Below are 27,526 nucleotides of genomic sequence, written 5' to 3'. Positions count from 1 at the left end.
CTGCCTTTCTCTCTGTATCTCTCATGAATAAATAAAATCTTTTTAAAAAATTCTATTTTAAAATTTGATTTCATATTTAAAGCAAATCTATCAAGTGATTCACACCCTATCTTCATAATATATTCATGAAAAACTTGCTATCAGCTAAAGCATATACTGTGTCAGAAGTAGCCATGTAATAATTCACAACTGCTTAGTACAATTTTGTTACTCTTAACTGTCTACATTTTCTGCTGTTAAGATTCAGGCTATGTTCAACTGGCAAAAATTACAAAGATTGATAACAAGTGTAATGGAGATGTGGAGAGACCTCGTAAATACTGTTAGTGGGAATGTAAATTGGCAGTCTTTTTGGAGCTTGCTTTGGCAATAATTAACAAAATTCTATATACATTTATATGTATATATACATACACACACATAGTCCGACATGCAAATTCATGTATAGATTTTCCCAACAGAAATATCAACCTAAGTGAACCAAAATATACACCCAATGATCAACACAGCAGTGTTCGAAATAGTGAAAAATGAAATGAACCTGTGCAGAGAAGAGGCACCAAAGTAGGCCTGAGATTGTAGTCCTTAGAAGGGCCTTCCTGCAAGGTTGGCCATTGGCTGACATTTGTGAATTTGGCTGGTAAACGGCTGCCTACACTGAAATAAAGCTCTCCCTGAAGACCCAAACCTGTATATGAAGCCATCATGGAACTGACGTACTTTACAACCCAGAGAACCACTCTGCGTTGAGACTCCACTGGTTTTCACCTTTTCTTATTGCTTAGGCCACTTCAAAATAGGGTTTTACTGCTTGCAGTCAGAAGTATTCCTTTGGATTTCCATTTCTGTTGGCTTATATAAAATGACACTGAAATTATAGGCAAGAGCCCTATATTTGTATCCCAGATGCATCACTTACTAACTCTGTGAATGTGGGCAAGGCACTTACCATCTTAAGATAGAATTTCTTCATCGTACAAGTGAAATGGTACTTTGTCTTTTGTTTAAGTACTATTATGAAAAAACAGACGGCAACTCACTGTGTTAGCTGTAAAATGTTTGTAAATGTTAATGATCAGACAAGTTCTAGCCAATAAACTCGTACACAAGAGGCCAATCATACCTCCAAGTGCCCCAACACTAGAATGTTTACAACCCTGAAGCTCTGTTCAATGTCCACGTTATAAAAACTACACCATCCACTACCAGAGACATCTGAAATCAGGGGAAATAATTCTGTTTGGTAGTTAATGTGATAGCACAGATTCTAATAAATGAAAGTTCATTTGGGGTAGCATTAGTATTTTTATTTTAAAGGATTATAGATAACACACATTTTCACTCACAGGACATTTGCCAAATTCCTGAATATACAATGCTGGAAAACAACATGGAGTATAATCAACTGTAGGACAGGCTGAGCCAACCACATGGTATGGAGGTTGGCTGCTATTAGGAACAATTCAAACATCACTTAAGTGATTTCCATATGTCTTAAATGAGAAATTAACAGAGGCACATCCACAAAGCTACAGAAATTTTTTTCTGTACCATCTATTCTGTACCATAGACACATTCTGGAATTTACACTACTAATCTTTAAGGTTTTATTAGAAATTATTAGTATTTAGGGGTACCTGGCTAGCTCGGTTGGTTACCTAGCCAACTCTTGATTTCAGCTCAGGTCATGATCTCAGGGTCATGGGACTGAGCCCTGCATGGGGCTTTCCTGATTGGCAGCGAGTCTGCTTTAGGATTCTTCCTCCCTCAGCCACTGCACATGCGTGCACATGTACACATGTGCTCTCTCTAAAAATAAATAGATCTTTAAAAATTTTTTTAAAGAAATAATATTTAAATGTACTTTATCTTAAAGAAATAATTAGTATTTAAATGTTGTACTTTAAAAATGTACTGAACTAATCATATATGTATACATATGGACACATGCATACATATATCTATATATACATACGTAAATGTAGGCCAAAGGGAGCTTTAAAACAAGCACCAAAGAATACTTATTGATTGCAGAAGTAGAAACTGGGCTTCCTAAATATTAATCATGTTATTAACCATATGTTCAAAAATAGAGCAAATAAAGCAAAAATTATATTGCACTTAACCATACAATATATAAAATGGTTAATATACAACAAACAAGTCCATGATCAGACTGTAAACGTAATTAGACACTTGCATGTCATAAACATTACTACCTTAAGAATATATACTTTAAATAGTATTATCAAAACTGTTCTAAGTATAACATCACAAAAAGTTACAGGAAATGGCAATAACCTGCAAATAACAGGATTATTTCTATTACATTCTAAATCCAAATTTTATTTCCATTTATGCATCATAAAAGGAAATGTTAAAACTAAATCCTGAAGTAAATACTTGTTTCTGATTTTTTGTTTCTTTATAAATCTAGACCTATGTTACAGTATTGCCATTTCAAAGAAATAACCTACAGTTTCCAAGAAGAATTATTTTTAATACCAGCAGTCTTCCTGTTCAATATACAAAATATAAATCTCTTCTTCTGTCAGAAAGGTCAACATTAAGAATTCTATACCAGGTTCTTTGTTCTGTATTTTCTTTTCCTCTTGGGTGCAGTGAACTCTAAAGACATAAAATTAAGAAGTCTGTCAGTTCTAAAAAATAACTGGTAACATACATTTAAACTACAGAGCTGTTTAATTGGAATGTTCTCACAACAAAATTCCAACAAGAAATCCTAAACCTAACATATACATTCTTTTCTTCAAAATGATAACTGCAGTTGAAAACTTACTACTTACTACTGTAGATCCTATTCTTTCTTCCTAAATCCTATTTAATAATAAGCTACTCTGAAGTGGTTTCATATGGATATTCTCTTCCTACAGCTAGCATAGACCCAGTGTGCCAGATCGGAAGGTATACAGACTAATGCAATGAGAGTAATTAAGATTTGAATTTCATTTCAGTTAAACCTGAAAACGTAACCCAAACCACTAGTACCATACATCTTTTTGGCTATGACAATGGATGTCATAACCAACAACCAACATCCAAATACGTGTTTATCTAAAAACAGTTGTGAACTTAAAAATTACAAATCATTCAAAACAAAAAAAAATAGTAAGATAATACAACATGAAAATTATGAAAGATGTAAAGAAATAAAATATTCCCCATCAAAGAAAAACAAAAGAGGAGTGATAGGAAAAGGAACAAGAAAAGACAAAGAAGAAAAAGGAAAAACAAGTAAGAAGAAAAAGAGATTCCAGGAATCTTCTAGATTCCTAGAAGACAGCAGTGACCAGGATGGAGTGGAGCAGGCCAAGAGAGCAAACCATCCAGTAAAGCAGGTCGGAGGTCAGCCAGAGACTCTTTTAAAAGATGAAAATGACAAAATTCACCTTGTATTTGAATATCCCAATAGGAGATTTACTCAATCGAGGAAGAGTTTGAGGATAAATTAGTGTTAAGTCTACAGAAAAAATAAATTAGTAAGGCAAAAAGTTATCAGTCTCTAGGGAAAACAAATGTACACATTAAGGAAGAATAATAGTAGATTACAGGGCTCTGTTGTCAATAATGTTTTGTAAATGCAGAATACTAATATAACTAAAATAATTATACTGGAAGGCCGGGGCCTGAGAAGTATACATGTGTCTCAAGTGGGAGATGAAGAATGTATTAAAGAGAACTACACCCTTGCCTTCCTCACTGTAAAGTCAAGAGATAATCCACAGAACTAAAACATAAATAAGTGACAAAATACATGGTTTTTTTGAGACACAGAGGTAAATACCAAAATAATAAAGAGTCAAAGTGATTAAGAAAGAAATGGAAGCCAGAGTCGGAAGACTGTGATTTCCTATAATATTATTAAATTATTTGAATTCAATTATGTACATTAATTAAATTATAATTTAACCAAATTTTTAAAAATCACAAACTGACAGACTAAATGGGACTTGCAAAGAGCCTTAAAGGTATGTATATATAGTTTAACTGCTCACAAGAAAATCCACCAATCAAGACTGGAAAGAAACTACAATCTGAAACTCATCATAAGACTAAGGAGTATCTTATACTAATAAACAAATCACAGAGGCACTCACATTTCTAAAGGAACAAATATTCCCTTGTAAGTGTCTATTCTTTTTTTATATACTTCTATTCTTTGTCTATATAGTTCTGTAACACCCTGCTTCTCCCTACCATAATGAACTGGGTTGGTTTTTCTCCCTAACTAAACTCTAAGGTCCTTGAAGGGACAGACTGATCTGATTCATTCAACAAATATGTATATAAGTCCCTGTGGGCCAGTCACTGTGCTCAGATCCATAACTGTGATCAAAATAAAATGGTTCTAAAATTCCAGTAGTATGTATCTTTTTTTTTCCAGTAGTATGTATCTTTACAGCCCTGTACATAGCTAAGTGTTTGAAACACAATAGGCACTCAGTAAATGCCTAAATAAATATAAAGCCAAAATGAAAAAAAGTCATTAGGCATTATTCTTAACACATATTCATTATCATTGATGGATTACCAATTATCAAGCCTAGCCTGCTAAATATAACTTATTCTCTGTAATACTCTAATTATTACTAGAGACAATATTAATTAAGCTTGTTTAATAAACACTACAAATTATGAAAACTATAACACTAACAGATAAAGTCATTTTAATTTACATCATGCAATTTACAACTATTTAGTTACGATCATCATTCTATAGGTGAAAATTTTATATCCAAATTTGAAATAACTATTTTTTAAATAACTGTTTTTTTAACAATAAAATCTTCTTAAAGTTATATCCAGAAATTTGTATTTTGTGAACCCTTTGTTACGAACACATTCCAGACATCCTCAGGATGAGGTGTGTTCACATACTAATAATGGTATTTTATCTAGCCTTCCCTTCTCACCTCAACTGACCATTACTTCTCCTTTCCATTTACTTATTGTATTAACATTTACTTTTAAGTGTCATGTTGAATACTAAAATTCTCCAATGTGTCAAAGAAAAAAGCATCACGAGAACACACAGCCAACCATCATGCTCTTCAAAAGTTCTAAACCTCACTCTACAAGCATAACTTTCCATTAGTAGTTTGACAAAATTTCATCTGTACCTGGTTCACTAAAACTTTCATTGTCCTCTTCCTCTTCTGTAATTACAGGCATACTCAGCCTCAATGATTTATCTTCTTTATGTACATTCTGCATGTCATCTGGAAATAGTTGGGAAAATGAGTTCATATAAAAACAAAAAGATTAATCTTGAAAAATTTTTACACAAATAATGGCATTATTGCAAGAACATAAAAATTAAACTAAAAGCTAAAATTATAATGGTAAAGAGAAATATGCATTTTAAAATAAATATCTATTTTTAAGTATTATTATATTTGTACCTATGCTTTGAAAAAAAATCTAATTCTTCCATTAAAGAAAAGAAAATGGAGGAAAAGAGAAAAAATGAAATTATCCAAACATGAATATTTTACTCAAGCTTTATCACACACATCACGGGTTTTATCTGCAGACAACAGAGAATAATCATGTGTCTTAATTCACCTTAATTAACTAATCACAAATGTAATTTTAAAGGTAATAGCCTTGTTTTTGAATGTATACTTTCTCTTCTCACTACATGTGCTCCACAAGATAGATTTCTCTAGTCATAATTTGCCACTGACTTACCATTTTCCAAAGTATTTTTCTACATCAACCTTCTAGTGCCCGATGAAATATCCTAACCAAATTGATCAAATACAATTGTCTTATCAGGTCTCATTTAGCACATAACTTTCAGGTCTCAACAGTAACGCCCACATATATTTTCATTCCTCATGCTGCCTTATGCTTCTCCACAATATTTTTACCACCTGATCTATTATTACATGTTAATTTTTTTTCTCTATGGTCTCCCTCTTCCCACTAGAATATAAATTTCACAAAGACAGACTTTGGTTTCAGTCAATGTATCCCTAACACTTAGAAAAGTGCCTGGCATACAGTAGGGCCTGAATAAATGTTTATTAAATGATTAAATATGGGTTCAACGATTTTATACCACAGTATTTCATTTAGCACACATTAATACATTCCTGTCAGCACAGTAGGCAAGAAATTAAATGAAAATAAGTTTAAAATTTTCTGCTCTGAACACATACACAATGAGATTCTTAACGGAATATGGAGTTTATGGAATAAATACAGATTGCTCTAAGGTGGAGTTGAATAAATTGTAGCAATAAGCTTCCACGTAAACATAATTCAAACTTAAAATAATACTAGTTTCCCATTAAATCATTAAAGTAGAATTTTACCTTTACTTGCAAATCATAAATACTAACTACAATAACTTACACGATTTTTAAGATGATCGATAATGTTTTAGGAAATCTCTTTCTACATCTAATTACATTTTTTTAATACTTGAACCTATTTTTTAATACTTGAACCTGTAAAGTTTTTCAGTTCACAAAATTAGTACAATCTACCCAAGTTAACTTTTAGCCATGTCCATCCATACCCATTATTAATGATTTTTCCCTAACTCCACATTTACAACCTCATAGAATCTATCCAACCACATCAAGGTAAGGATTTTTGAGTTAACAGGGAGAGTTGAGAAACAAGCCTTATTTAGTCACATGATGAATAATCACGTTTTAAGAGATGGATTTCTATATTGTTTAAAAAAATAAAAATCAGGGCAGCCTGGGTGGCTCAGTGGTTTAGCGCCGCCTTCAGCCCAGGGCCTGATCCTGGGGACGCAGGATCGAGTCCCACATCGGGCTCCCTGCACGGAACCTGCTTCTCCCTCTGCCTGTGTCTCCGCCTCTCTCTCTCTCTCTGTCTCTCATGAATAAATAAAATCTTTAAAAATAATAAATAAATAAAAATAAAATAAAAATCAGTGTTTTCTAAGAGCTCTTAAAAACAAATATAGTGCTTCACCCATCTATTTTGCAGCCAGAAACCCAAGCAAACACACAAAACTTCAGATGTTTATCTCAAAGTCCACATATTAAATAAGGTTCATGAACTTTAGTTACCAGTATGTTCAAGCCTTTATCTAGAACCTGATTACATTCATTTTACATAAAAGTGAAATGAAGGGCCAACCAGTTTCTGAAACCATTACAGTTAAGGTGCAAAAGGACAAAAAAAATTGCTATAAGCTACAACGAGAACCGAAAGAAGACACCTACCATGATAAATGTAACAGAAAAAACTTTTTAAAAAGTAAAACCTAAAAACTGACAAAGTACTGCAGCATGAAGCCATAAGTATACACTTCTCCACACAAGATATTTCTTGATACGATCACTGCATTATAAAACCTAGTAACATAATATGCTTATGATGATAACCCTGATTCATAAAGAGAAAATTAAATTATGTTTAGGATATACTGTTCTAGAAAATAGGAGAAAATAAAATACATTTAAACATTTTTCTAATTATAAAAATGATAAACGAAAAAAAAAATTAAAAAATAAAAATAAAAATGATAAACGCACATGGTAGAAAATAAGTAATATATAGAGAAGAATGTTTTAGAGAGATATTAACCAGAATAATTAAACTTCTAAAAAGTAAATTTTGACATTTAAATCATTAACCTAAATCATTACAAAACTAACTCCCTAGAGGGTATCAGGCACTTAGTTTTACTATGCTCAAAGCTAACAGAGTAGGATACAATTATAACTAATAGACTATTGCTCAATCTCTAGTAACAAATGATTACTAGACATGCAGCCGGAATACAATATACTAATTGCATGTCTAATTTGAGCTCCAGACTCACATTTCCAGTTACCTGAGGGACAGCAAGTATAGCAGTTAAAGATTCAGGCTTGGATTCAGACACACTGCTATTGGAGTCTCAGCTCCATTTATTAGCTAGGTAACCTTGAACATGTAAAAAAAAAAAAAGCATGGCAGATATTAAGTGTGACAGAAATAACAGCTGCTACTCTCTTCACCATCATATCAACATTACTATTACTGATGTACTTCCAGAAATGTGTATAGTCTAGGAATGAGGAACACATACAGCTGAAGCTTAAATAATACAGACCTAGGTTAAAAACAAAACAAACTTAAGTAAATCCAATCACTACACTAAGCACTTATTTATGTGCCAGACAACTATTACAGGAATTGGACCTGGAAAGGCAAACTTGGGCAAATTCTACCCCAAATGAAGTCTTCATCCTGTGATCCTTATTTCTGTCAAAGGCACCAACATTCCCTCAGTTGCTTAGGCATTAAGCATCCTTATCCTGTCCCTCTCCACCAGCCTCTATATTTGGTTACATATAGCTACGTTGGCATCTACATTTGGTAATATACATTGGCTCTCATATCTGTCACTCTTCTTTGTCAATTCCTACAACCACCTAGCCAGATACTCATTACTCCTAAACAGCCTTTTACTTAGTGTTCCTGTTTTCAGTTTATCCCCACCTACCTAACCACACTACTCCCGACTGATTTTTTTCTAAGAAAACTGATCATACCACTTTCTTGCTCAGAATTCTCAATGACTCCCCTCTGCCTACCAAAATTTAATGGTTCCACATCTCAGGGCTGGTCGAAATACAATCCTCGACATATTTTTCTACATTAACAGTAGCTCCTCAACACATCCTTTATACTCTCAAGCAGAAGGGAGTCACTATACTTCCAACTACCCTGCTTTTTTCACGCCAATCCCTCTATTTGTCTAAAGTCTGTGAAAGTATTTTTAATTATATTAAAATAAAAAAACTTTGGATTTTTTTCCTCATTTCTAAAGTAACATACAGTTATCACAAAAAATTCACAACATTATAGAAATTCATGGGCTTGGAAATTTCTCATGATCCCATCCTCAGAATTAACCACTATTAATATGCTTCTAGATTTAATGATAAACATTATGTTTATGTCTACATATGTATTTCTTAAAAGATTTTATGTATGTATGTATTTGAGAGTATGTGTGTGCAAGCAGGGGGGAGGGACAGGACAGAGTGGGAGGGAGCGGGACAAGTAGACTCCTTGTTGAGCTCAGAGAGCCCAACAGGGGACTGGACCCCATGACCCTGAAATCATGACCCAAGACAAAACCAAGAGCTGGACACTCAACCAACTGAGCCACCCAGACACCCCTTAAGATATTTTTATAAACAGAAATGCAATCTAAGTAATACACTAAGTAATACATTGGTATATTTTGGATCTATTTTCATGTCACTATATATAAAACTTTCTCTAGCTTTTTAATAACTGCAAAATACCCATTTGTATGGGCTGACAATTTTATGTACCCAATTTTTCGATGTTATATATTTGACTTGTTTAGTCTTTGCCATTTCAAACAATCCTGCAATATCGTGTGTTTTTGTTACTTGTAAAGAATAAATTCCTCAAAATTGAATTGCTATATTAAAAGGCACATACCTTTAAAATTTTGACAGATGATTCCAAATTGCTGTCTAAAAAGGATGTGCCAATTTATACTCCCACTTAAATTCAGATTTTACCTCTTTACACTCTATCAGTGGGTATTCACTTATCCTAATTCTTTGCCAAGCTAATAAATTATATAAAAATCATGTTTTAATTTACATTCCTTTAACTTTTGAGATTAAAAATCTCTTCATATGCATGTTGACTGCACTTTGTGAATTGCCTGCCAAGGAGTTTTTACACTGGGTGGTGGCCTTTTTTTCTTACTAATTTATAAGAGCTTCCCTAAAATTAGAAATGTTAACATTATTATATGTGCTGCAAACAGTTTTGAAGCTATTTTGCACTGTTTTAGAGCATAAAGTACCTCTGCTTTACAATAGCAGAGTTGAGTAATTTTGACAGAAATCATATGGCCCATGAAGCCTAAAATATTTACTCTCTGGCTATCTACAATAGGTCTGCTGACCCCCTAATCTAAAGGATTCTTTTTTTAATTAAGAACGGATGCTAGATTTTATCAAATGTCTTCTTGGGTAACTATTAAAATGAATTCACATTTTCCCCTTTAGCTTATTTGTATGACAAATTATATTGATAAATTCCTAATTGTACCATCCCTGCATCCTGGAACAAAATGCATTCATCAAATTGTTTTATATCTGGGATTCTTTCAAAATATATAACACAAGTTTTTTTCAGTAATACTTATGTGAGATTGGTCTAACAGTTTTCTTCCCAATATCTGCTAATCTTGTAAAAAGAACTAAGAGGGCAGCCCCAGTGGCCCAGCGGTTTGCTGCCACCTTTGGCCAGGGTGTGATCCTGGAGACCTGGGATTGAGTCCCGCATCCGACTCCCTGCATGGAGCCTGCTTCTCTCCCTCTCCCTCTGCCTGTGTCTCTGCCTCTCTCTGTGTATCTATCATGAATAAATAAATAAAATCTTTAAAAAAAAAAAGAACTAAGAAATTCTGCTTTTGAAGTATTTCCTGATTGTCCTTAACAAATATGGTATCTCCTTTGAATTTTCAGTATACTTCAAGCAACTCTTACCGAACTTCATCATATCTGGACTATGTTAAAGGTATTTAACTTCAATTCTCCTTCCACTGCCTCAATATAGGAAAGAAAACATTGTTGAAAAGCCATAATATATCTTTATATACTACTGTAGTAGCTGGGAGTGTGTTTTGTATCAAGCATTAAATTTTTCCTAATGTTTCCAATGTTTTTTACTCCTGAGCCTGCTAATTAGATTCCAACTTTATGTCTGGTGAATATATATTACTTGTGTAATTTGTTAAAAATTAAACTATTGAAATATATAGTCATTTCTTTAAGAATCAAATACCAAGGTTAATTTTATAAACACACTATTTTAAAGGAAAATTAGTACAGCTAAAGGGTAATATAGTTTATATAGAGTATATAGTTAATAGAATGTATTACTTATACCTAATTCTACACATAAGTTTAATTCACACATAAAAAGTACTAATAAAGTATGCCCTGGATAATTCTAGAATGATTCTACAACTAGCTATTTCATTTTTGGACAAGTTAGTTAATTTGTGTGGACCTAAATTTCATCATCTTTGAAATGATGAATATGTCAACTCCTGGGGTCCCTTAAAGCAGTCAGTTTCTAAGAATCTAAGAAAATTTATTTTTTATGTTAAATTTCACAAAGTTCTCAAACAAGTACCTAACCCCTTTTAATAAAGAAAACTCGGTGAGAAGAGGTTGTAAACAAGATCCATTATCCCTCATGCAGTCTCAAAAGACTAAAAAGTTACCTCTGTTTCTGGAAGGCATCTTCCTTCCTTCTGATTTCAATGTTTCTTTGTTTCTTTTTTTCCTAGTTGCTTTGATTTGTCCTTGACCAGATGCAGAATCAGAGTCAGAAGAGTCAAGTTTGACTTGACGATGCCTTCTTGACTTGGATGCCTTAAGAGTTAGAAATCCAATTAACCACAATGAATCACAAAATGAATCCAACTGACCAATTTAGGAAAAGGCAAAATATACAAAGAGGAGGAAAAATAAGTCATAAAGTATTTCACCATTATACTGGCTTAATACTTGGTGCATAAATATACTCTTTTATTGTTACAACAGGAAAGGCTCCCTGCAGCTGTCATCATCTACTCAAATTGGGTAAAAAATATGGTTGTTGGGTTAAAACGTAGTTGTAGTTGCATGGTTGGGAAACAGGTGTAAAGGATGAGTATGGTTTCTTACTGCCTAATATCCTATCCTCCCTTTATTCTAATAACATTTATGTTCCTAGTTACCACCATGTGTTGTGAGTGGAACTACTTTATGCCTGGCTCCAGGTATATGCCACTGATCTAGTCAGAAGTTTCACATCACCACAGCCACTGATTTGTTCAGGAGTGGGCATGTGAGCTCTATCACAGCTCAATTTTAAAATTCTGTCTAGCTATTAGGAAGGAAAATTCTTCCTTTCTAAAAACCTAGAGCTGGGAATGTGCAAAGCTGGCTGTCAGACACAACACATGAAGAGAGTGAAAGCAACATAAGAGTTAGAAATTGAGGGACAGCGCAAGGACATTTCAGTTTTATCAATGAATTCCATTATTTGCCTAAGCAGAGTCCTTATAGGAGTTTTCAGCTAATGTGACATACACAGTCCAGGTATTAACAGATATTTAAAATTATTACTCATTATGTTAATTGTACCTCAATAAAGAAAAAACCTGCAGCTATGCTATGACACACTCTTATAATACTTTGTGGGAATTACAATTTAATTCTTTAATAACTTTTAAAAAGTATTTTATATCTTAAGATACACATTAAACATTAATTAGTACTATATACCATGGAACAGTTCTGGTTTAAAACAATTTGGATTAATTAATTTATTATCCTTAGGGCTTTCATTCAATATTTTGTACTCAATTTACTGTGGGATAGCAAATATGTAGTACTTAACTAACCTATAATCATTTTTAATTTTTTTATTTATTCCTTCTCATTTCTACAACTAGAAAATGATAGTAATTTCCACAGGATAAAGACACTCTTATACTCATGAAAATAATCCAAGAAAAAATATGGGATTAAATACATAAATTTATCAGTGCTTCCTCCTGAAATCCCACTAAAATGAGTGTAAGAAAATAAAAATGAATAAACTCACAAAACAAGATAATAGAAAACAACACAGCTGCTAAAAAAAATTTAGTAGTAGGAACAGTGAACGATAGCTGACCTAACAGAATCAAGAACTCTAAAATCTAATTGCCTGTACCAAGAAAGTTACTATAAAGCAAGTTAATCCAAGTGGATCAGAAATGAGAGTCATCAGAAATGGGTCTAAAAATCAGAGATATGCTGAAAATCTACAAAATCAATAGTGTCCCATTTCCCAAAGTCAACTGACCTCCTATAGAAAACTGGAGGCTTGGGGTAGCCCTGGTGGCGCAGCGGTTTAGCGCCACCTGCAGCCCAGGGCGTGATCCTGGAAACCTGGGATCGAGTCCCATGTCAGGCTCTCTGCATGGGGCCTGCTTCTCCCTTTGCCTATGTCTCTGCCTCTCTCTGTGTCTCTATGAATAAATAAATTAAAAAAAAAAAAAAACTGGGGGGCTTGCTCTCTGGAGAGGCTAACCCAGAGAAGGTGCCAGCCAGCCTTTCCTGATAATAGGGAAGTTAAGTGAAACCTGCATAAGGAATGGTATACCTCTTGATTTTCTCTGTAGGCTCCCAAAATATTGGTAGCTGGGCTTACTTACCCTTCCCTCCTCCCGACAAGGGAATGGAAGGTTGCTGTCTGGTAAAAATGACAAGATCCAACAAAAAGAAATACTGATGTTAAAAAGTCTTATCTCCACATGACCACTCTTAAATATGATCTGAGGCTCTTCAAACATTTTAAAAATGCCACCAAAATGAAAGAGATCAAAAATAAAAACAGGAACTCTGGAGGAAAAGGGGTAATCTACAAAACACTGTAATGAACATCCTCAAGGAGATAAAAGATAAAGATATTACATCAAAAAATACATTTTTTTAAAAGCTTTTATTTATTTATTCATGAGAGGCAGAGACACAGGCAGAGGGAGAAGCAGGCTCCATGCAGGGAGCCCGATGTGGGACTCAATCTCAGGATGCTGAGATCATGATGAGAGCCGAAGACAGACACTCAACCACTGAACCACCCAAGTGCCCACCAAAATACATTTTTTTAAAGAAAAGATTCAGAGAAGGAAAGAAAAAAAAAAAAAAAAAACCCTTAGCAATAAAAAAAATTAAAAATCCAATATGATTCAGAAGATAAAGTTTAAGCAATCTCCCTAAGAACAGAGATTGAAAACAGAAAAGAAAAATAAGAAAATAAAAATTCAAGAGAAGGAGCAAAAAAATGCAGCAAATACTATCAAAGCAATTATTTATTAAAAAAAAAAACTCCTCAGAACTGAAGGCTATCAGATCAAATGGATGCCTGCCATGAGAGCCAAGAATGATGGAGAAAAAGACCCATACCAAATTACATTATCATGAAATTTCAAAACTCAAGGGATAGAGAGAAAATCCTAAAACCTTTCACAATCAAGAATACTAAAAGTGGGGATCCCTGGGTGGCTCAGCAGTTTAGCACCACCTTCCACCCAGGGCGTGATCCTGGAGGCCCGGGATGGAGTCCCGCATCGGGCTCCCTGCGTGGAGCCTGCTTCTCCCTCTGCCTGTGCCTTTGCCTCTCTCTCTCTCTCTCTCTCTCTCTCTCATGAATAAATAAATAAAATAAAATCTTAAATAAATAAATAAATAATACTAAAAGCTGGAAGACAATAAAAAGCAACAGTATCAAAATTCCAGGTAAAGACCAGAAAAGACAACTAAAAGAGAAAAAGTTGAAGATGGATTAGGAATACAGGGGTGGAAGTGGTGGAACAGGAGACTGCCGGGTAATATAAGCTCTATAATAGTATTAGACTTTTTAAACCATGTACATGTATTACTGTGATTAAAAATAATGTCAAAAAAGCATCAAGTCAATTCCTAAATGACCTTACTAACAAAATAACTTACCTGAACCACAACTGAAAAGGCCTTTGATTTTATTCTTGCTAAGGATTCTGCCCTTTCACATCTCTGGATAAAAAAGAAACGGGAAGGGGAAAAAGTCAACACACATAAACCTTAAAAGAAATTACAGATTCCCCAGTATTTGTTACCAGAAATGAGATCTGAGACAAAAGGTAGGGTCAAAGAAATTAGCATTTATTGGACACATTGGCCAAAGACATACATGCACACTACATTCTCATAGCGGGTTCACAATACCATCCCCGTGGCTACTGACTGCTGTTATTCAGGATTTAAGGAGACTATGAATGAAACCCTTGGTGATCAGGCCATTCCCCCCTCATCTGCCTATGTCCTAAGATGGCTCCTTGTCTCATCCACCAAGATGGATGAAAACTCTGGAGGCAGGAAGCACTAACTGTAGCTAGAGCTCCATACTGGTTCAAAGTCAGACAGGAAGGAAAGACATTTAGCAAACACCCTGCTCTGTCTGTGTATGGACTGAGAGCACCTTCCACCATTATGCTTCCCTTTCCCTGTAGAAACACTTAGCATCCTCACTCCCAATCTACACTTGATGTGTCTTTCACAGGGTTTCTAGTAAAAAAAAAAAAAAAAAAAAAAAAAACCAGACTAATTCTTCAGAGAACTGATGTTTCAGAACTGTCTCAGATAATTGTTACAAAAGTGACCAAGGGTCATGATACTTGTATATAGAATCACAGCCACATGTAAAATGAAAGAAGCTAACCCAAATACTCCCCTGTAAACAATCATATAGTGAATTTTTCTGACCTCTGATTCTTGCGAATTTCCTTCTCTCTTTTCTTCTCCATCTTTAACTTTTGATTTTAAGGGTGGATTCTAAAAGAACAAAAAAGTTATATATGCACATTTATAATTCGAATTAACTAAAAATCAATTGCAAATCATTTCATAGCAATGAGAATCATTTACTTTCAATTATTGCAAAACTAAAAGATCATTTCACATTATTACAGCATGGTTCACCACCTGACATTAATATCACGGTTAGGTTTCAAAATAGTTCTAAAATTTATCAATAAAATGCCTAAATCCTCCTAATGAAGGAAAACATGCATTTCATATAGCAGTAAGAAAACTGGTTTAAGAGGTACCTGGGTGGCTCAGTGATTGAGTATCTGCCTTTGGTTCAGGTTGTGATCCTGGGGTCCTGGGATCGAGTTCCACATCAGGCTCCTTTAAAGGATTTTATTTATTTATTCATGAGAGACACAGAGAGAGAGAGAGGCAGAGACACAGGCAGAGGAAGAAGCAAGCTCCCTGTAGGAAGCCTGATGCAGGACTCGATCCTGGGGTTTCCAGGATCATGCCCCGGGGTTAAGGCAGTGCTAAACCGCTGAGCCACAGGGGCTGCCGCAATAAATAAAATCTTTAAAAAAAAAAAAAAAAAAAACTTTTATTCTCCTTTCCTTCAGGTTTTCAGAAGTCTTAGTAATGCTAACTAGAGTTTATTAAAAGAGAGTAATATAAAAAGAAGTACTATAAAAGTACTAAAAGATAATATAATAGAGTTTTACATGAATAGCCTAGGTCATTTGTGTAACCCATTTATAACAAAATATTCAGACATTCTAAAATGTGCTCTCTCATTAAAATAAATATGGGTAGAGCAAGCAAATTATTTTCTTCTTCCCAAGACTGTAATCTCATCACTTTCTTCATCTTTTGTAAAATTAAGTTTTGAGCCAGCTCCCTTTATTTTTTTAAGCCAGCTCCCTTTATACAATGAAAAGCCAAAAGCTGGCAGCCAATCTTTCTGAAAGACAATATATAAAATAATAATATGGATCTAACATTTGTGAAAATACTAACACAATACCAGACACACAGTAAGTCATCAGAACTTGCTTATATACTACATTAATTTTTTCCTAAAAGGATTTCCTAAAATAAGATGGAGTAGTGGTTTCAAAGTTAAAGTTAGCAAGGCTGGCCCTAAGGTTTCCAGAGTAAGAAAGTTTCCCTACATGAAAAGGTTACTGTGGAATATGGGCAGCTCCAGCATCAGTTTTTGGATCAGAAAACTAAATTGAAGATTTATGTTGATGAGGTTTATAAATGGATAAACTGAGGCAGGTAGAGCATGTCCTACCACAATGGAAGAAGCCACCACTCAGGGCTAGCATATGCTGCCATGCAGAAAAATGGGACCTGTGTTACCAAACCACTGACTTTAAAAAAATTTTTTTTATTTTTTTTTTTTTATTTTATTTTTTTAATTTTTATTTATTTATGATAGTCACACAGAGAGAGAGAGAGAGAGAGGCAGAGACACAGGCAGAGGGAGAAGCAGGCTCCATGCACCGGGAGCCCGACGTGGGATTCGATCCCGGGTCTCCAGGATCGCGCCCTGGGCCAAAGGCAGGCGCCAAACCGCTGCGCCACCCAGGGATCCCTAAAAAAATTTTTTTTAGATTTATGTATTTATTTTAGAAAGAGAAAGAGCATGTGAACTGGGGAAATGGGGACAGTGGCAGAAGGAGAGGGAAAGAATCTCAAGCAAACTCTGTGCTGAGCCTAGAGCCCAACAGAAGGCTCAATCTCACAACCCTGAGATCATGCATGACCTGAGCCAAAATCAAGAGTTGGACATTTAACTGACTGAGCTACCCAGGTGCCCCCAAACCACTGAAGAGAAGTTTTAGAGAAGAGAAGTTGGATGTCTGAAATTTTAAGTGAAGTCCATAAAAATTTAAATGCTAGTGATTAATTCAACTTTTTAAAACAATGTTAGGGGTGCCCTAGGTGGTGGTTCAGTCAGTTAAGTGTCTGTCTTCAGCTCAGGACATGATCTCACGGTCCTGGGATCAATCTCTTCGGGCTCCCAGGTCAGCGGGCAGCCTGCTTCTCCCTCTCCCTCTGCCACTCCCCCCACTTTTGTGTGCGGATGCTCTCTCTCTCAAATAAATAAAATCTTAAAAAATTAAAAATTAAAAAATAAAACAATGTTAGGATCAACATTGTGTCAAATAAACCACACCTGTGTGTAGGATCTGGCCCAAAGACTGCCAGTGTGCAAGCTCTGGAAAACCACAATTACTTATTCGTCTATAGTTACACCAATATTATATATAAATATATAGTGTATGTGTGTGTATATATATACACATATATACAGTGTATTTGTATATACAGTGTATTATTTAACATGTATTATAGAATTGTTATTAATAATTGTTTCACTATATAATTACATACGAAATCTGTTTGTATGGTTAAATAACATCTGGCAACACCATAGCTAGGAAAATAAAGCCCTTGAAATCTTAACTCCAGAAGAAAGTAGGCACTGAACTAAGCTGCATCTCAACTTCTTCACTTATGTCCAGCCATGAATGTACCAGGTGAATACATGGTGAGGCATCAAACAAGCGGTCACATACCTTTCTATCTTTGTGCCACTGCTGATGCTCCAAAACTATGTTCTTAATATTGTCAAAAAAATCATCCTTTATCAAGCTGAGGGCTTTGTCAGGATTGGATTTATCACCTGAAATTATATGTTTCATGTTCTGATAATGATCATGAACATTCAGCATTTCCTAAAAGTAAAAAGATGAGTCTTTTATTTCAATTTTTGAGGAGAAACTTAAAGGCGAAACCAACTCAAAATAAAATGACTAAGTTGATAGGAATAACATGCTACAATATATTGAAAATAATATAATCACGCAGCCAAAATAGTACAACTTTATTAATGAAGAAGCTGCTTTCCAGAGATAATGAGTCACTGAATTTAACTCAACAAACATTAATATACACTGTATGGAGAGAGATGGGGAAAAGATAGGACATAACAAAACTTACTTACAGTATAACATCATTAAATATCACTAATGACAACCAAGACTGTATTTTTTTAAATTTTATATTATCATTTCAAGGATATTTAACAATTCTTTATTTTCAGCCATAAATTCCTATGTAATGACTCTCACCCAATCTTCCACCGAGATGTGCTGACTTTCACAAATCTCAAAGCCTATGTGCTTATAAGCTTCATCATTTTTTCACTAGTAAGATCCGGGATTAAAAGAAATAGAAGGCAATGTGTAACAATATTTGAGGAATCACTTATCACTTAGACATTTATTCCCCAGAAACCTCCAGCCAAATGGGTAGGTCTATGAGGTAAGGAGAAAGATAACACATTATAGGCAGACTTTGGAAAACAGATAAAACCAGTATTGAGCCTTAGCGCAAAGACCAGCAGAGAACTACTGACACTTCCATCATAGATGATCTCTCCAACATCTGAATCATCCCTAGTTAGGCTACTCCATTCATTTCCAGTAGGTTTTGATGGAATTGACAGATATCTATCTGTTCAAGCAATCAGAAACTGCTGGATAGTGGTGAATACTCACATATGCATGATATTCAAAGGAGAACAGTGTCTAGACATGGGGAGCCTCTAACTTTCTACAGCTTATAGTGTACTATATCCCATATAGTACATGCAGAAGAATATAGGGAAAAGATCACTACGCTGGACCTGGTTTTGAGCCTGAGTTCTGTCACTTGCCAGACTGTAGCTTTGAGCAAATACCTCAATCTGAGAATCATATTCCACATCTGTACAAAATTAAGCGATGCCATCTAATCCAGTATAAAAGTATCAAGTGAGCTTTTACAAGTGGGAGTGTTCTATAAAATGTAAAGCACTATACAAAGGTAAAGGATTAAGAAATAAAACAATGAACTTCAGAGCTTTACAGCCTTAGACAGTCAGATCTAGTCTACACCTTGCAGCGTGCAAATTACTTAACTTCTCTGAACCTCAGTTTCCTTGTTTTTAAAATTAGGAAAATACTACCTCCTTTACAGGGTTACTATTAGTTAAGATAACAACATAAAGCATCTAACATAGTTCCTGAACATGCTGAAAACTCAACATATAACAGCCATCATTATAATTGTATAAAGAAAGACTCAGAAATGAAATGACTAGTTCAAGGTCATATTTAAGTAGCAGAGTTAAAATTAATAGTCAAAAGTTTCTTTTTCCCCATATACTTTTTTAAGAATTCCATTATAATTAACATACAGTTATATTAATTTCATTTAAAAAAATTCCATTATAGTTAACATATTAGTTTCAGCTGTACAATATAGTGATTCAACAAAAATCAAGTTCTGGTCCTATTCTTTTCATTTTATTATTCCTTTTAACCACAAAACTAGAAGTGGCAGAATGAGGACAAAAATACAGGTCACTGACAGGCAAACTTAATAGCATTTGCAGGCAATAGAAGGAAAGTAGAGAAGTATTAAATGTAAGGATTAATAGTAAGAATGGGTCAAAGACTATGCTAGGACAGGACAGTCAACTGAGGTATTGAGGGATAAGGCTCTCAAAGCAGATCAGTGGCAAGCCAAAAACCCTAGATAAAGTCAAGATGACTTTATACAGAAGCTCCTAGCTTGGCCCTTCTGACCCTCTTCCTCAATCACCCTATAGGATATGCCATTGTGCATCACCTCAGCTCTGTTCTCTAAAATCTTCCATACCTATTTGCTGACATAAACAATTTTTTTTTTTTTAAACAGAGGAACCTTTAATTCAACACCTTCAGAACCTTTAATTCTTAAGAGTAAAAGAACTTAAAAAGCACGTTTAAGAAGGTGTGTTGGGGGATCCCTGGGTGGCGCAGCGGTTTGGCGCCTGCCTTTGGCCCAGGGCGCGATCCTGGAGACCCGGGATCGGATCCCACGTCGGGCTCCCGGTGCATGGAGCCTGCTTCTCCCTCTGCCTGTGTCTCTGCCTCTCTCTCTCTCTCTCTCTCTCTCTCTCTGTGACTATCATGAATAAATAAATAAAATCTTTATAAAAAAAAAAAAAAAAAAAAAAGAAGGTGTGTTGGAAAAAGTTAACATTCTACCACCCTATTAGTCCATGACCAAAAATTACAACCAATTGGATTCAAATCCTCCTTTTCATTAGAAGAATAGGAATAAGAATAATGCAACATCTTGCTGTTCTAAAACACCCTCTGCCTCTCTCTTTTTATGGTTAACCTCAGTACTTCCTGGCAAATTCTTTCTGGTATCCCCAAACCTTCTGTTCTTCCCAATAACTATTCCAAACTCTCTATTCTCAATTCCTTGAACTCCCAATGGCCCTCTCTTAAATTTCAGACTATTAGATCTGTTTGCCTTCTACTTCTCTTCTTCACAACTAATCATATGAATCCATTTTCACCTTCTTTCCTCAAGTTTGAAAGGAATCAGGCTTCTCCTGCTCAATGCTAGTCTTTCCCCTGGGCTTCCATCCCAGACCTGCCCACCTCCTCTACAGCAAGAACCCTTCTCCTCCTCCTCCTTCCAAACAACCTCTCCTAACTGACTCCTTACCCTAAACCTAAATAAAAATTTGAAGTTTAACAAATAATTAAAAATTGTTTAAAACACCTATTTGGCAGGGATATTATAAGGAATAAAATAATCTACACAAAACATCTTATTAAGCTCCTGCAAAATAGCTTCCTTCTAATGCAGTAATTCCTATATTTTGTGGCAGGGGGCATGAACACCTTTGAGAATCTGAAGACAGTTATGATATCTCAACCTAACCAAGTGTCCATATGTATGACAGTTTATTATACAACGTAGGGGAAAAAAGGATACATGGACCATCTGAAGGTCATCCATGGATTTTAAATTAACAATTCTTGCTTTAAAATAGTTATTTTACAAAACACACCCAGAGTACTTTCAAAAATCAATTTGCTGGGGCACCTCAGTGGCTCAGTTGGTTAAACGTCTATTGATTTCAGTTCAAGTCATGATCTCATGGGTCCTGAGACTGAGCCCCTTATCCTGCTCCACATTCAGCAGGGAGTCTGCTTGAGATTCTTTCTCCCTCTGCCTCTTCCCCAGCTCTCACACATACACTCATTCCCTCTCTCTCTCAAATAAGTTTTTTTTAAAAATTGATTTACTACCTTAATTACAAATCAGATGTGTTATCTGACAGGCTGAAGCTATCAGAATATGGTAGCATCTACAACACAGAGAAACATTTGAGCAAATCAAAGATCTGATCCCTCTTTTACTCCTGATATAGGAAGATTGAATAGTTGAGGAAAAAAAAGGAGTAACACTTATCAGGAGTCTACTATGTGCCACATGCCATCCTCAGCATTACTCAGGCATAATTCAGTTTCAATTTTCATAATTGGATGAAATGAGGATGGTAATCCTAATATTAAAGACAGGGAAACTAAGGCTCAAAGAGATTAAAAAATCTGACGAAGGCTCCCATCTGGTTAGACTCACTCTCTCATGAGAACTCTCACTTTTTTTTTTTTTTTTTCCACTCTTAATATATATGAATGAATCCATTCTTTTGAAATGTTAATATATCATGGATTACTAAGGCTGTAGTCCTGTAGTGGGTTTTGTTTTTCAGGGCAGTGCTTTTCTATGCATGTAAAATTCTGTGAGTCTTACTACTGATCCATGTGAAAGATTTTTTTCTCAATACTAAACAACTGAAATAAAATACCAAAATACATTAGTTGGTAAAGCTACTTTATGACTGTGCCTCTTATCCATAATTCTTGACTTTAAATTTTTATTAGAATAGCATCATTAGAGGATCCCTGGGTGGCTCAGCGGTTTAGCGCCTGCCTTTGGCCCAGGGCGCGATTCTGGGGTCCCGGAATCGAGTCCCATGTTGGGCTCCTGGCATGGAGCCTGCTTTTCCCTCTGCCTGTGTCTCTGCCTCTCTCTCTATCATGAATAAATAAATTTTTAAAAATCTTAAAAAAAAAAAAAAAAAGGAATAGCAACATTGGGGCAGCCCGGGTGGTTTAGTGCTGCCTTTAGCCCAGGGCCTGATCCTGGAGCCTCAGGATGGAGTCCCACGTCAGGCTGCCTGCATGGAGCCTGCTTCTCCCTCTGCCTATGTCTCTGCCTTTCTCTCTCTCTCTCTCTGTGTCTCTCATGAATAAATAAATAAAATCTAAAAAAAAAAAAAAAAAAAGGAATAGACTTATTGCTCTCAATGGGTTTTTAAATAGACATTATAAAAAGGAATAGGAAATGAATACATAATGTTAAAAAATAAAAATAAAAATAAAGTCCCTTTAATTCTTGTTTTATGGCCTATCTAAAGTCAAATAAAAATGGTGGTTTCAGTATTTGAATCTAAATATCCTGAGTCCAATTACAGTCTTCTACATCTTTTTGCTTCTGAGGTTCAAGATTTATTCCATAAATTTTCATATATTTAGGGTGTATTATTTCTGATACTTTGGAATAACAATAAGCATTCTCTGATTGGTTAAATTCATTGGAAAAAATTCCAGTATCCCACAGATGAAGGTACAACTTCAATATATAGTTAAAAATAAAACATTTTTTTTCTAATATTTGATGGGCAAAAAAAACCAAATTTACCTCTAATACATCAGAAGTGATAAGTTTCATTACACGATCATTTGGGTCCTTAAATTCTTCTGTAACTTCAGCTCGTTGAATTTTCTTCTTCATCCTATATGATAGCTATATGATAATGAATATTTCTCAGATAACTATTTTCCAAAAACTATTAGACTTTTAAAACAACTTTTAAGGGGATCCCTGGATGGCTCAGTGGTTTGGTGCCTGCTCTCAGCCCAGGGCATGATCCTGGGGTCCCGGGATCAAGTCCCACATTAGGCTTCCTGCATGGAGCCTGCTTCTTCCTTTGCCTATGTCTCTGTCTCTCATGAGTAAATAAATAAAATCTTAAAAAAATAAATAAATAAAACAACTTTTAAGATGCCATGCCATGTACTTATAAATTCATATGATCTTCAGACAAGTTACATGATTTGCCAGCTGATGTCAGAACCAGACTTAGGACCTAGTGCTCTTTCAATCTAGTGTCTCAACTGTCATGATTGAAGAAATATATTTTATTAGTGGAAGTTTCAACTTTTCACCAACTAATATTAAAATTCCTTGGTCCTCTTTCAGTAACCTGTTCTCTGAATAAAGAAATAAGCAAATGGCAGATGCCAAAACTAATTTCCTTTTCTAACAATTTAATAGACAGCATTTAAAAAAACACTGCATTGAAAAGGAGACTGAATTTTTGTTTTCAAAAAAAAAAAAAGTAATCAGAAATCATTTTCTCCTATTTTTAAGAAACTTTCTACAAGTATTGGAAATTACATAATATCTTTTCCAATATATGGAGACTGAGGTACTTTATGAACAATGAAGCATAATCTCTCATTTTGAAAAACAATCTATTTTAGATAACATACCAATTTGGGCATTGCCGTAAAATGAAATGCTTTGTCTAGTCGTAGTTTCCTAAAAATATAAGCTGCATCAAAATGTTGTGCATTTATCAAATCTTGCTGAAATTTTAAAACTTCATCCCAATCCTTTAGGGCAACTCTAATCTGCAACAAGAGTAAAAACGTTGTTATTAAAGGTAAATCTTTTTTCACAAATATATTATAATTTTGAAACACTGGCATTCCTATTAATATCAGTTTGTTATAAAAACACTTTACCAATTTCCTATTTTGCTGAGGGAAAACAAGTATTACCTTTTGTTTTGGTTGACACAGTTGGGTGTTATATAATCCATATAGCAGATACAAAGCACCAACTCTGATCTGGAAGGTGTATGGAGGTAAAAAATATTGCCAAGCCAAAGCTAATGCTTCTTTTGTAAACATGTTCTTTTCTAAATTTCTCATTCTACCACTAGAAAACAAAGAGAAAATATATTATGACTCTTAAGTAAATACGTAATGAACAAAATTTAAAAGAGGTATATTCTAGCAGCTGCTAGAAACTGAAGGGGTGGGTATCCTACATCTGATCCTTTCATGATCAAGCACAAAGACCTAATTTTCTGCTGTGCTTATTATCCTGAGGCACAGGCATACACTAGGTAAACAAGATGCATATTCCTTTTTTTTTTTTTTAATTTTTATTTATTTATGATAGTCACAGAGAGAGAGAGAGGCAGAGACACAGGCAGAGGGAGAAGCAGGCTCCATGCACCGGGAGCCCGACGTGGGATTCGATCCCGGGTCTCCAGGACCGCGCCCTGGGCCAAAGGCAGGCGCTAAACCGCTGCACCACCCAGGGATCCCAAGATGCATATTCCTAAAGCATCAATTTTACTTGCTGAATTGGGGAGCAAAAGGGGAGGGGTCACAAATTATTCCTGGTTAAGAATTTTAAGCATTTAAAATATTAAAATAATCATGGTTATAATACAGAATAAAATACAAAAATTACATGCATTTTAATATATAACGGAGATTTTCCCCAATGCTCTCAGGGATTCACACTACACCTCATTTGTCCTTGAGACACCTAGATGAAAAATTCAGAAAACCACAATACAACGTAACCCATGCCCTCCTCCCAATTCTGCAGGGTAAAGCTCACCAAAGTAAAGAAAAAACAGGGTAGGAAAGCAGACACCCCTATACTCCCAAAGCCTGGGCTATTCAAATAATAAATATACTAAAAAAAAAATACACAATACTTACTGTAGTTTTAGCAACCAAAGCAATTTCTAAATAACATCACTATTCCCAAGTAGTCCCTACCTTTTTCTCATTTCTAGTTTTTCCCATTAGCTAAATATTGAGGTAACTCCAGCAAAATTTTCCTTAACTGCCACTTTTCAAGGGAGATGCACTTAAAGACCATGGGTTTTGGGTACCAGCAGACATAACAGGTTTCATTATCTGCTCTACCACCTACTAGGTTTATGATCATGGACTTAACCTCCTTAAGCCTCAATTTCCCCATCTATAAAACAAGGATAATTATATACTTGCTTTTCAGAGTTGTTCTATGAATTAAATACATTAAGCTATAAACACATTACATTTAGTAGCCATTAAAAAGTTAGTTCCTTTCCAGGGCACTTGGGTGGCTCAGTCAGTCGGTGAAGGGTCTGCCTTCCGCTCAGGTCATGATCCTGGGGTCCTGAGACAGGGCCCCACATCGGGCTCCCCGTTCATCAGCAGTTCTCCCTGTCCCCAGCTCATGCTCTCCTTCTCTCATAAAAAAATAAACTCTTAAAAAAAAGTACTTCCTTTCCTTTCATTGACTATACAACAAATAGCTCTCTATCCTCCAAATCATGCAATGGACAAACTACATAAGTAATTATTACATTGAGGAAAAAAAAAGAAAACTTTCATTTTTTATCCAGGAAAACAGAGTTTTAATCACAAGGACTCATTCAGCCAATTATTTAGCTTTTCCAATATCATATATATTATGCTAAAGGATACTAAATTCATCCAGTCACTGTCCTCACAGAGCTCTATCTAGTGAAGGGAAAATTTTAAAGCAGTAATAATAATGATGAGTATTTATGGAGCATTTAGAGTGCCCTCAACATATTTTATCTCATTTAATCCTCAGAACTATGATATGAAGTATTATCACTATCTCCATTCTACAGATATAGAAGCTCAGGCAAGTAACTTGACCAAAGAAGTTACTCTGTGGACTGTGACTGACAATCAGGGGCAGCCCGGGTGGCTCAGCGGTTTAGCGCCGCCTTCAGCCCAGGGTGTGACCCTGGAGACCCGAGATGGGAGTCCCATGTCAGGCTCCCTGCATGGAGCCCGCCTCTCTGTGTCTCTCATGAATAAATACAATCTAAAAAATAAAAATAAAAAAAATTCAGTGGGGCTCAGTAATCTGAACTTAACACACAATAACCTGTAGTAAGTCAAGAGATAAACAGAGCGCCCTAGGAAAAACAGAGTATGAACGCCTTACTTACCTTACCCTAGAAGGGCAAAGGAAGGCTTCCCTAAAGAACTGTCACTTGAGCTTAAATCTGAGTGAAGAAAAAGGTGGACAGGCAGGAGCTGAGGGAAAGTTCCAGGCTTTGGAAACGCCAAAAAGGGCCACAGGCAGAATGGAGCAAGTGAGTGCATGGAGGCGAATGGCAGATAAAGCTGCAGAGACGAACCGAGGCCCGTCAGGCGTATTAGGGAATCTGAGCTTTCTTTACCCTAAGGGCACTGGAAATCACTGGAGTGGTACGCGGGGGGAGTGACTGGATCTCATTTGCACTTTAGAAAGACAACTTTCGTTATTCTGTGAGACATGAATTCAGTCGTGCTGGGATTTGTTCTTACTTAGGTGTTTGTTTTTAAACATGGGGTTCTAGGGAACAACAGTGGAAGAGGGCAAATGAGGAGGGGCTTAGGCCACGGTGAGGCAGGAGATGGAGGGAAGGGTTTCGAAAGGCGGCCACGCAGAAGTACAAACTCGTCAAGAAGCCGCAAAACGATGCAGTCGAAACCAATCCAGGTGCCCAGGAATGAGGCCCGGCGGGGCTGGCGGCAGCATTCGGACACTGCCGCCTTTCTCAGCCCTTCCCGGATCCAGCGATGCCTCGGAGAACAAAGTGGCGTCCTACGCCGCCTCCCACCTGGGAGAGAAGCGGGCGGCGGACTAGAAACACGCACCAGAAGATGGTCCCGAACTTCATACTCCTCCAGAGCTCCGTGAAGTCCTCGAATCGCACGCTATCCGTCTCCTGGAAGCGGCTGAGCAGCGCCTCGCAGTCCGTTTGCAGGCCGGGAGACGCCCCCATGCCTGCGAAGCCCGCAGGCCCGAAGCGAACTAACCCGCGGATGTCGCCGAGGAAACCGCAACCGGACGTCCCGCCCCCTACAACAGGACGCACTTACGCTCCGTGACGTATTATCCGGCCTCGTTAGCTCCGCCTCCACCCGGTCGCGTGCGAAACGTGGTTTTGCTTACTGCGCATGCGTGGGGGCCTGTTTCCGCCCCCCCGCCCCCCCCCCTTTTTTTTTTTTTTTTTTGCTTACTCTGCTCTCCTTAACAGAGAGACCTAAGGTCACTCCTTTAAACTTCATTGAAGAGGTTTTGATCTCAAGTGTCTTGTGAGCCCAAGAAGGATTTTAGGTCTGCATTAGGCTAGCTTGTGC

General features: G+C 36.0%; 1 protein-coding gene across 2 annotated transcripts; it reads right to left on the bottom strand.

Moving 5' to 3' along the window:
• Window positions 1-1,285: 1,285 nt before the first annotated feature.
• On the bottom strand, window positions 1,286-27,272 carry SNAPC1 (small nuclear RNA activating complex polypeptide 1). 2 transcript variants are annotated; one of them, XM_072838848.1, is made up of 10 exons: window positions 27,041-27,272; window positions 24,131-24,290; window positions 23,840-23,980; window positions 22,986-23,090; window positions 17,966-18,124; window positions 15,333-15,401; window positions 14,541-14,603; window positions 11,279-11,429; window positions 5,142-5,240; window positions 1,286-2,628 (listed from the first exon to the last, which is right to left on the bottom strand). In XM_072838848.1, exons 1-10 carry the CDS (start codon window positions 27,166-27,168, stop codon window positions 2,576-2,578), a joined length of 1,128 nt encoding a protein of 375 aa, XP_072694949.1. In that variant the 5' UTR covers window positions 27,169-27,272; the 3' UTR covers window positions 1,286-2,575. The 2 variants fall into 2 exon arrangements, with proteins under 2 accessions (XP_072694949.1, XP_072694951.1); XM_072838850.1 differs by lacking the exon at window positions 17,966-18,124 and having other exon boundaries at window positions 27,041-27,255.
• Between the last annotated feature and the right edge of the window lie 254 nt (window positions 27,273-27,526).

The sequence above is a fragment of the Canis lupus genome, chromosome 9 (assembly GCF_048164855.1).
Source record: "Canis lupus baileyi chromosome 9, mCanLup2.hap1, whole genome shotgun sequence".
In the NCBI taxonomy this organism is placed as follows: Eukaryota; Metazoa; Chordata; class Mammalia; order Carnivora; family Canidae; genus Canis; species Canis lupus.
This window is presented reverse-complemented; position numbering and strand designations above follow the sequence as displayed.